This window comes from Pleurodeles waltl, chromosome 10 (assembly GCF_031143425.1).
Source record: "Pleurodeles waltl isolate 20211129_DDA chromosome 10, aPleWal1.hap1.20221129, whole genome shotgun sequence".
In the NCBI taxonomy this organism is placed as follows: domain Eukaryota; kingdom Metazoa; phylum Chordata; class Amphibia; order Caudata; family Salamandridae; genus Pleurodeles; species Pleurodeles waltl.
The window spans coordinates 703,907-715,234 of NC_090449.1; the positions used below are offsets into that span (position 1 = coordinate 703,907).

An 11,328-nucleotide genomic window follows, 5' to 3' on the forward strand; every position below is an offset into this window, starting at 1 on the left:
GCTCCAATTTAATTTGGGGGTTGTTTGGAGTCCCTGGTCCAATCTGGGTTTTGAATTTCTGTATAGCCACGTCTCCAGTTTCACGTTATGAATTTCCTAATATTTGGACTGTTCTGTGCAACTCAGCTACATGAGATCAAACACCTGCATCCCTGTTCTGCCAAAAGCAATAGAAAAGAAGGCTGAAATGCCCTACGAAACTTAACACATTGTTGAATTTTTTCTTGCCCTTCTGTGTAACTCAGAGAATGCACACCCCGGTAAACTCAACCTAAAGAGGCTTCTAGACACTTCTGAAGTTTATCCTTAGGGTAACAATGGACTAAAGGAGGTGGATACAAGGAGTGTGAAGGAAGAAACTATTTGTTCCTGGGAGAGAGGAGGATGATGAAGTGATGGGTCCTGACATCCTTCCTAAAGCCCTGAAAGCAGGAAGTTTGTTTTTAGGATCTCTTGTTTGAAGTTGTTGCGCTAACCAAACATTGAAGTTGTTGCGCCATCCGTTATGTGCCACTGAATCTGAGTTTCTAACTCCTGCCATTTCCTGCAGTGAGCCTGGACTTGTCAGTCTCATTACTTTGAGTATTTCAAGTACCTGGAATAGTGTAGATCTTTGGTGAGGAAGATGCAGCGCAACGGACACCCGTGCTAGAGAAAGTGTCCTCCAGCGAGTCCGACCACAGGGAGATGGAGACCATCCAACTGATGATGATCACGCTCATGGCTGTGAGGATGCCTATGGCTCCGGAGGCCCAGTTAGCAAGCCAGGGTCGCAAAAGAAGTCTCATGCGTGGGTAGAGCACCCCTCCAGAGGGAGTTGGGTGTCTAGTCCTGAGCATGGATGTGGAGGAAAAGCCAAGGCCCCACCACCTTCAGGCTCCGGTTGGCACTGTCAAAATTCTTCAGAGCAAAGCAAGCCTCCACCCAAGGGTGTCAACCCCCACCAGCTGTTGAGCCGGAGCCACTCCAAGGCTGCCAAACGCCATCCCCCACATACAAAGCTGCACCAAGTTTCTGGCAATTCCGAAGCCAGCTGCAGCACTGAAACCCTCATCAAAGCAGAGAGTGAAGGCAACTTCCTAGCCAGTCAATACCAGGAGATGAGAACATCTGGGCCTAGATCCTTTAGAGAGTGAAGCAGGGACTAGACATTAGTCTGAAAAACATGTTAATTCATCCAGTCACAGGGAAAATTTCCAACAAATATTCTCCGCCTTTGCCTCCAAAGCCTCTTCCTCAAAAGAGGATGCTGGCCTTCAAGGTGAGCCTTCTTCCAGGCCTCCTCCCCCCCCCCCCCTAGCCAGCACCAAAGAGAACAATGGATAGCGCCATTAGTCCTGTTTACCTATCCACACAGCCTGCTACCACCACAATCATCCTCTCCACCTTCACCAGTCGCCTCAGGGTTCCCATCCACTGACACTCAGAAGCAGGAAGATATATGGGCCCTTCGACCCCTTTAAGCAACCCTTGCGACAAGACCCTACTGAGGATTCATGGAATGACTGCAACATAGACTCCCCCTACCCCCACCTGGGTATTCCAGACCTAGATCGTTTCCCAGAAAGGGGACACCACAGCATACCACAGGATGATTTAGAGTGATCTCAAACCACCTGATGCACATACATATTACCCAGGAGAATGGCAAATTCCTTGTTGAGACGCTTTCAAAATCTCAAGGGCATGCTGAGATCTGCCCACAATTTCTTTGAAGAGCCTATCAAGGCTAGGCTTGTCGCCCCAAGGGTCAAGAATGTTTAAACCGTCTCCTTGCAACCCGACATACATCAAATGGCAGGTTCCACCCAATTCTCTGATAGTGCCCTGGACGGACAGAGCACAAATGTGCCTCCGTCCAGGGCACTAACGACTCATGTCCAGACAAGGAGAGCAGAAATATCAACACTACAGGCAAGAAGGTGGCAGTTGATGTAACCCACATTGACGGATAGCCAATTCAGTAACTCTCCTCATAGCAGAGCCCAGTGGGCAAAGATACAAGAGCACCTCAAACTTCTCCCTGAGCACTGCAGAAAACTAGGAAGAAGATGGTGCCTGAGGGAGAGGCATTCACTGCATGGCAGATACAGCAGATGCAGCCTCTAGGGACATTGTCACTCATGTCATCCTAAGACACCACACCTGCCTCCTTTTCGCTGGGTTCAAGCCTGAGCTCTAGCAGCATCTCCTCAATCTCACGTTCAGTGGGGAGCAGTGGGGAAGGTGCTACAATAGGAGCTTCCACAAGCGTAACAATATTGGGTTGGGCAAAGGTGGTTCTAGAAAAAGAAATGTCCTCTCCAGACAGTGACTTCCCTTGCTCCCCTGATCACAGGTCACCTGTTGGGGGAGGATAAGTAGTTACTTCTCATGCTGGGAGGAAGCCACATCTGACAAGTGGGTCTTAGCAGTAGTTCAACACGGCTGCTGGCAGAAACACCACACAGCCCCACCCAACATTCTGTCCCATACACTTACCCTCAGCAATGGACACCTCTCCCTCTTTCAGAAAAAACAGCATGCCCTCTTAAAGAACTGTGCCACAGAGAGTGTGCCTCTTCAACAACAGGAAAGCATTGTTTCTTATCCCCAAAAAGGGCATCGGTCAGGCCCATCTGTCAGGCCCATCCTCCACCTCAGGCCCTTTAACTGCTACATTCCATATGAACATTTTCAGATGATGGCTCTGCAAGATGGCCTCTCCCTCCTCAGTCAGCAGTCAGGTAGACTTCATGGTGATGCGCACCTTAAAGACGCCTAGTTTCACATCCCCATCAACCCTGCACAACGGGCTTACTTTCACTTTGTAAGTAGACAACACTTTCATTTCAAAGTACTCCCTTTCAGGGTCACCACATCTACAAGGGTCTTTTAAGAAGTGCCTCTCAGCAATGGGTACACATTTATGAAGGGAGGGCATACATGCATTTCCCTCCTTGACGATTGGGTGATCATGAAAAGTGTGATGGTGACAATCTTTACATGGATGCACAGGCAGCCAGTGGGTTGGACTGGGTTCTCTTGGGCCGTCAGCGGAAGAGTACCTGCTTTCTTGTGCTCACACGATGTGCAATTGAGGTGCTGGATTTATAGTTACCATCCACTGAAGTTAGTACTAGCCTTCTAACAGATGTTTACAGATTGGCCAGGCTTCCTGCGAGTCTTTGCCAGTCAGTGAGGCTCTGACTGACAAGTTAACATTCCTCTCATCTACGCCTTATTCTTGCGCACTGGTGAACAGGCAAGTAACCAATCACCAGGCAACCCTGACGTCATGACGCAACACCCTGTGGCAGAAAGTCTGGTGGCCCCAACGTCATCTAGCAGGGTTGACTGCAATCCACTCCCTTCCTGAAACACCCCCCCCCCCCCCCCCCCCTCCAAACAGACACACACATCCTCCCACATCAATCAGCACGTCTTTCACAGGAGCACATGCCCATCTGTATTAAGGAGGTTCTGGCTCTTTCGACCAAAGAAGCCATAGGACATGGCCTACATCCATGTGTTGGAGAATGATGTAGACTTTTGTACTATTTTAGATATCCGCCCTCAAATTCAAAATGCTCACGTTGTCTGCTGATGGTAGCTTTGGAGTTGCAGGACTCCTACATTCATATAACTGTCTTGAAGTCCACAGATACTACTGTGGCTCATGTTAGGCAAAGAGATTTTTGCATTTGTTGTGCTGCCTTTGCGTCCTGCCAGTGTCCTTCAGATGTTCACGAAGGTGAGTGGTGGTCACAGCACACCTCCATAGGTTGGGCATTCCAGTCTTTCCCTACATTGACTGCCTGTTGAAAGTGGGCTTCTCACATTCAGTTGTAGACCACCTTCAGATGAGTGATCCTCTCAGCATTGTTGGATCACTATTGGTGTGCTGAGGTCTCTTTTGCGAAGGTTCCCTTTCATTGGAGCCATTCACAATGCAGTGCAGTTCTGGCCTTCTCTCGGCCATGATGAGTCCAGGACATTTGGGCTATGATCCCAATGTTTCAGCCTCATTCCTGGGTCTCTGTGTGAGTGGTTCTGAGGTTTCTGGGCCTTTTGCTCTTTGATTATTGCGAGTGGCTTATAGGAGCTCTGGAGTGGAACCTGAAGTCTGTGGGACCAGCAACAAAGGCATTTGATTCCATCCAGGTTTCTGAGGAGACTGCAAAACATCTGCAGCAGTGGCTGCTGGGTTGCAGTTGGACTAGCACAATAACCCTCTCCATGCCCCACTCAGAGCTGACAGTGGTGTGGCGGCTGTATCGCTGCTGGGCCAGTGGGGTCATTTGAGAGACATGGAGATCAGGGGACTCTGGTCTCCTCTGGAGACCCAGCTCCACATCAACCTGTTAGAGTTGCCATCCATCAGTGGGAGGCTGGTTCATGTTGTCAAGGGCAACACCACCACCATGTGGTACTGCAGCAAGTGAGGTCCTGTGCCATGAGCCTCTTTGTCTTTGATGCTGACTGGAGAAATGGTGCATTTCCCTGGTTATGAACCACCTGTTGGCATCTTAGGTTCACTGCTAGACATTAGGGCGGACAGACTTAGCTGGCACTGCTTGGCAAATCACGCATGGCGATCACATCCCAAGGTAGCACGGTGCATCTTCCAGTAAAGAGAATCCCTTTCAGGATCTTTTTGCCACTGTCAAACACTCAGTCAAAACTTTTTCACATTGGAATTTCTAAAAAGGCTCTAGAGGGATATAGTTTGACTATAGTCGAACACAGGACTCTAGTATGCCTTCCCACCTGTGCCTCTCCTGCCCTGAGTTTTTTTTTTTTTTGTTTAAAGAAATCAGGAATGACCCAGCCAAAGTCATCCTAGTGGACCAGATTGGGTCAGGAGAGTGTGGTACCCGTAACTTCTGGGCTTGAGCATCTGTCCTCTGATCACTCTCCCGTCCTACAAAGCCCGTCCTCCAAACCCTTTGTGATGCTGCAGTGGGGTAATTTGTTCCTCACTTTCCATATGTACACTCCCTTTGCGCGGATGCACAGCTGTCCCCTACATTTCCTGACTGTAGGAAGCTGGCCTGGTGGGGGTACCTTAGGTACTTTCACCTTATACTAGGTCCATGTATCCCCTCTTAGTGAAGTGTAGTCAGTGTCTAGAAGCCAGGCTCTCTAGGGATAGCTGTGGATGAGCAGCCAAGCCCTACCTAGGAGACATGCAAAGCTCATGCAATACCACAGTAGTCACAAAGCACTTACACACGTGAAAGAAAACACTCAGTTGTACAAAATTAAGGTACTTTATATTTGGAACACAATTCCACAAAGTACTGGAGAGGCAAACCTCCAAAAGGAGGTAAGTAATACACTAAATTACACAAGCAATCAGAAATAGGCATAGAACAGGTTAGAAAACAGTGCAAATAGCAATAACCAATAGTGACCTTATGGGGAGCTCAAACCATATGCTAAAAAAAAATGGAATGCAGACACAAGACCCCCACCTAGGTAAGTGGAATGTGTAGATGGGAGCTGGGAGTACTAGAAAACCAGAGCTAAGTAACACAGTACCCCCCAGCAACCAGGAAAGCAGGAGTAAATCACTGGAATTCCCCAAACCACCCAAAAGGATGAAAAAGAAGACGACACCCAGACAAAATGGCAAGAAACCAGCGGTGGATTCCTAAGACCTGTGGAGAGAGGGGACCAAGTCCAAAAGTCGCAGTGGAGTCCAGGAGGAGTAGTAGCTACTACCCACCCAGCTGTACTTGCAGGATTTGGTTGACAGTGATGAAGAACAGGTCAGCACTGCAGCCCTGGAGCAGGAGAAGAGATCCTGATGGATGCAGAAGATGTCCCACGCCGAGTGAAGGTTGCAGACGGGTGTTGGTGCAGGAATTCCACCAACAAGCCTTGGCAAAGGCAAGTTAGTGGAAAAGTGGTGCTGCCAGGGACCAGCAAAGCCTAGGAGGACTCAACCCAGGAGGGGGAGTCCCCGGAGTCACAGGAGACCCTCAGCGACACGGAGGACCCACAGGAGCAGAGGTAGCACCCACAGGATGGGGACACAGAAGTTGCAGAAGGAGCCCATGCAGCGCTACAGAAAGGGATCCCACACTGCAGGAGAATTACATAGAGGGCTGTGTGTCGCAGGAAGGAGTGCTGGGGACAAGCTACACATCACCTGAAGATCCCTTGGAGGAGATTACACAAGCCTTGGCAGCTGCAAGAGACGCATTGCTCGGGGTTACTGTCCTACGTGAGAAGGCAAAGGCTTACCTCCACCAAAGTTGGGCAGCTGGCAGAGAGGACCAAGAGGACTACTCCGGACCCCCACCCGTGATGCAGGATCCACGTAGCTCAAAATGAGAGGAGATCCACGCAGCCGGTCGTCGTTGCAGCAGGTACCTGCGGAATGCAGGGGAGTGACTCCTTCACTCCAAGGGAGATTCCTTATTCTTATTGTACAGGATGAAGAGTTGCTGTCTTCTGAGGATGCACAGCCGGGTAAATGTTGAAAAGCCGGCAGGAGCCGTGGAAACAAAGTTGCAGAGAAGTCTTCTTCGTGGATTGTAGCGCTGTCTGTTCCTGGAGAGTCCAGTTGCGGTTCCAGTGGCTAGAAGTCGATGTGGAGGTTGCAGAGGAGTCCTGCTGGAATCTTGCAAGCTGAATCTGAGTGGCTTGGGGGTGGCTACCCCTCCCAAGCCAGTCACAACTATTTCCAAAGAGAGAGGGTGTTTCCCTCTCCCAAAGGAAATCCTTTGTTCTGACTTCCTGGGCTTGATCAGATCCAGAAGCAGGAGGTCAGAAACCTGGCTGAGGGGTGGCAGCAGCTTGGGCTGTCCAGAAAACCCTGTAAGACTAGTAGTTGCAATGCTTGGGGTCCTCCAAGAAGCCCCCAAAGTGCATGGACTCATACTTCCAATACTTGCAACAGTATTGGGGTATGATTCCGACTTGTTTGATCCCAAATATGCCCAGGTTCGGAGTTACCATTAGGTAGCTGGACCTAGGTAGTGACCTATGTCCAATACACGTGAAAAATGGCACCCCGCACTCACAAAGTCCAGGAAAATGGGACTGGAGTTTGTGGGGTCACCTGTGCTAGTGCAGGGGTGCCCTCGCACACAGGGACTTGCACCCTGCCCTCTGGGCTAGGAGGGCCTGCCTTAGGAGTGACATACAGTGACCTGGTGTTGTGAAAGGGTGCATGCACCCTTTCACACAGACTGCAGTAACAGTCCTGCAGAGCAGTTTGCATGGGCTCCCTATGGGTGGCATAATACATGCTACTGCCCATAAGGATACCCTGGTATACCAATGCCCTGGATACCTAGGTACCATATACTAGGGATTTACATGGGGGCACCAGTATACCAAATATGGGGTGAAAAAGGTTCCAGCAACCAAGTTTAAATGATAGAGCATAATCACTGGGGCCTTGGTTAGTAGGATCCCAGTGAATACAGTCAAACATGCTGACAAACAGGCCAAAAAGTGGGGGTAACCATGCTAGAAAGAGGCTACTTGACTACACTGAGTCTGCAGACTGTATGCCTTGCTGTCAGTACCTCAGCTTGTCATGTGAGTGTGCCTCATGCTCTTAGTGCAGCCGCCTGCAACTCGTTTTTTACAGACAAACTGGTTTGAGGACGAAAGCAGCCTTTTTTCCCCTCAAGTTGTGACTCCTTGTCACATCGAACAATCGATTACTCTTCCAAAGTTCTTTGCTCCACCTCATCCCTCAATGGAGGAGGAGAGACTCCATTGGATGGACTCCAAGAAAGCCCTGAGCTTTTTATATTGGTTTCACCAAAGACCATTGAGTGGGCAATCCGCTTTTTCTGTAGCTCTTTGGAGCAAAGAAAACAAGGCAGTGCAGAAAAGGACTTTGTCAAGATGGATTGTGCTTTGCAGTAAGATGTGCTGTGCACTGATAGAAAAGCAGCCTCCGGGACTGATGTCCAATTCCACCAAGGCCACGCTGTCTGCCAACACGTTGGCAAGTGAATGAAGCACCGCTTCCTCGAGAGCCAGGTCTGACGGTTTGAGCATTATGCCAGTTTGGTTCTCCTGGACTTTGATCTAAACTATTTCATACTCCCACTTATTAGGGGGTGCAGATTTGGTATCCTAAAGATGAGGAATCCGTGGTTATAAGTATCCTTTGGACAAACAAGTTTGTTACAGCCGATAACACGTTTCCTGGTAGATACTCTTCTCACAGACCTTCCCACCTCCCTGTTCAGTGGAATGGTCTCTTTCCATCTAAAAAGGTCAGAAACTAGAGATCTGCGCACTGGTACTTTTGATTATTGTTGGACTCGGAGAAACTACCAATGATGTGCAGTGAGGTGTGCTGCGTGTGGCTCTGTCACTTTGGTGATGCATATACTGGAGCACGCAAGCAGTGCTGTTTTAAATATCTAGATGACGATGACTGTGGTTAGTGTATGCGCCAAAAAGAGCATTACTGAGTGTACGTAACTTGTTCATTTAGCCTCGGATAAGCTGTCCGGTTTTATTTGTCTGCATTTAAAAAAATCCATCCTTCAATTGCATTTATGTACATATTTATTGAAAGTGTTTGAGGATCCTGCACAATGGTGGATTATTCTTGTGCTTATCAGTTTAATTATATTTTCACTGACGCTGAACTAGGATCACAAGTAGGTAACTGTACTTTCTCTCTGTCTGTAGGTTGCAAACTACATCAAGGAGCAGTCTGCAATAAATTTCCAGGCCATTGTTATCTCACTGAAGGAAGAGTTCTACACCAAGGCCGAAAGCTTAGTAGGCGTCTACCCTGAGGTGAGAAGCAGAGCCTGGGTGGGGGGTTGGGGGAGGGGAGGGGGAGTGCTGGGGGGGGGGGGGGCGCAGTGGGGAAGGTGTGCAGCATGCTGATCCAAGGCTGGCGTGCACTGAGCTAGGCTACCTTAGAACAAGTGACGTGAGGGAGCAGAGAACACAGCACAAGAAGCCAGCTCTGACAGGGTGGGAGCCGAAGGGGAGGTATACATGGATGTTAGCCTGGGGGACTGACTGGAGATTGATGGCTCAGCTAGTGGAATGTGAAAAGCAGGTAAAGCGTTACAGAGCTTGAGAACTCAGTGCAGGGAGCAAGAGAAAAATGTACTGAGCCCTGCTGCCTTACAGGGATTTGAGCTGAGGGCGCAGACTGTGGGCCTGAGGGCTGTGTTCCAAGAAGGAAGGAGTGAGAAATGATAGTGGGTCCACTCACCTTTTCAAAAATCTTACCATTCAAAAACAAGAGAATTGTACCTCTTACCGTGCTTAGCCTACCTCTCCATAACCTCGCACGGGGATCACCCTATGGTATTAAAAGGACTGTCACCTGTGGCGCGATTCATCAGAGTCCTCATCCAGCTACCTAGAGTATCTGGACAGCTCTAACCTTGGTAGCCTATGGACCTCTTTGGTGAGTGGGTGGGATCGTAGTTTAAAATGGTCTAGTGTGTCCAGAGGGTTAATGTTGTTATTAAAGGGCACCCTCAGAGTGAAAGAGAGTTGGAGATGCACTAAGGAAATTATGCTTTAGCAATCACACCAATGCCTCACGGGGCAAGTTGGCTTACATCTGGCCCTCAGAACGGACCCTGGAGAGGGAAGCAGAGAAGAACTATTTCAACAAGCAAAGGTATTGTGATTTGCAGGGATTGGGGTTTGGGAGGGGGTAGGAGTCCTTGGCCTGTAAAAGACCCCATCTAGCTTGCACCATCCTGATTACAGCCCCTGCCATATAATCTGCAGCTATCTTTGATGGTCCTTGCACATACTGTACTAACCCCTTCTCTCATTCCTTCAGCCCGGAGACTGCGTCATTAGCAAGGTCCTGACGTTTGACCTCACCCCGTATCCTGATGCTAATCCAAATCCCAACGAACAGTAACTGCAGCGATGCTCATCACTTCGATTTCTCTTCTGTTGGGACTACTTCTCTCACCCTTCCCTGGGCTTATAGGTTGAGTACCTCTGCACTTAGTGACCAGGGACTGGGGAACCTGTCTTCAGTAGAACCTGTGGGGGGTGAAGCTCTGCCCTCCCTACCGCCTTTGAGACTGGTTGTGACAGGAAGCTCACATTGGTGCGGGCTGGCGAGGTTCAGTCCTCACTATTCCAAGAAGTCTGAAGTTGAAACCACGATCACCTGGTGGACCTGCTCAGCAATCCTGTGTGAACATCTGTGATTGAACTCTAGCAGTGAGAGCGATTTTTTAATATTACTGGTTTTATGAGTTTCTCAGCGCTAGCATTCAGCTTTTAAGACGCAAACAGAGCCCTCGACACTGGATCAGTGAATGAGGCAGTTGCCATTGGTCTCCATTGACCTTTAAACCTTGAGGGTCTCTGGTTTGTCCAAGTTTTTAATATTGCTTATGCATAGCTATGCTTGAGCTCTTTGCCTTGCGCTCATTGCTTGTATTTTGGGGGCTTTCCAGCCGTTGTCTAATTTTCCGTCAGAATCATGCTATTGGATCACTTTTTCCAGATCATGCATAAAGCCCTCTTTCTGTCGAGAAACATGTTTCATAGCGGTCACACTGCTAATTATTGCTGGCCAGGTAAACATCACACGCCTCCATGGTGGTGGAATCCATAGTCATCGCATAAGCTTTTAACAGCATCGCTGTAATTTTAGTTTCTCACAGCATTGGTACAGCATACTGCTTGTGTGTCTTTTTACATGTGTGTTTGTCTTTTGCGAAGGATTTTACTGCTAATAAAGTTTGTCTTCTTATAACTAGCGGTCCTGCCATTCTGTGTGAACTGTGTGGCTTAAGGTAACTTTGAGAGTGCACGGATCTGAGGGGGACCGGCTCTGATTTTGGGTAACACCATAAGTAGCATAGAGGTTAATATTGGGAAGAACACAGGTCTACAGGTGAAGTCTGCATGTTAACCACAAGACTTTCTTGATGAAGTCTGTCTGCCTTGCAGTAGAATTAGCAGACCCTGAGGTTCTCAGAAGACTGGTACACTGAGTCCAGCTGGCGAAAGAAGCTCTTGCATTCACCAAACAACTTTTTTCCTTTGTCAACATGAAGGCTGCATTCGAGAAATGTGAGCGTCAAGAAAAAAAGCTAACAACTTAAAGGCGATTTCAAATAAAATATGTAGTGTCCATACAAAAATGTTTAAAGGCAAAAATAGAATGGTTGAGGCTGGAAGACAAAGGAATGCTTGGCTGGACAATGAAGTGACGCTTGTGGCATTGGAAGACCATACGTATGAACTAGCCATGCATGGATATTCTTGCAGCTTCATCAGTTAGTGGTCCTCGTGTGTGTCATCCTTCCATCCAATGCCTTTCAAATCATCTGAACTTTGGTAGATTTGTATTTAGAATTCACCATT

At 48.5% G+C, this 11,328-nt stretch overlaps 1 protein-coding gene across 1 annotated transcript in view; it reads left to right on the forward strand.

The window, feature by feature from the left end:
- Positions 1-10,714, forward strand: part of SMC1A (structural maintenance of chromosomes 1A) — a 205,068-nt gene extending 194,354 nt beyond the window's left edge. Inside the window, exons 24-25 of the mRNA XM_069209287.1 lie at positions 8,653-8,763; positions 9,779-10,714. Coding sequence (XP_069065388.1) covers positions 8,653-8,763; positions 9,779-9,862 — 195 coding nt within the window. The 3' untranslated portion in view covers positions 9,863-10,714. The remainder of the gene's footprint in view (positions 1-8,652; positions 8,764-9,778) is intronic.
- Positions 10,715-11,328: the final 614 nt, after the last annotated feature.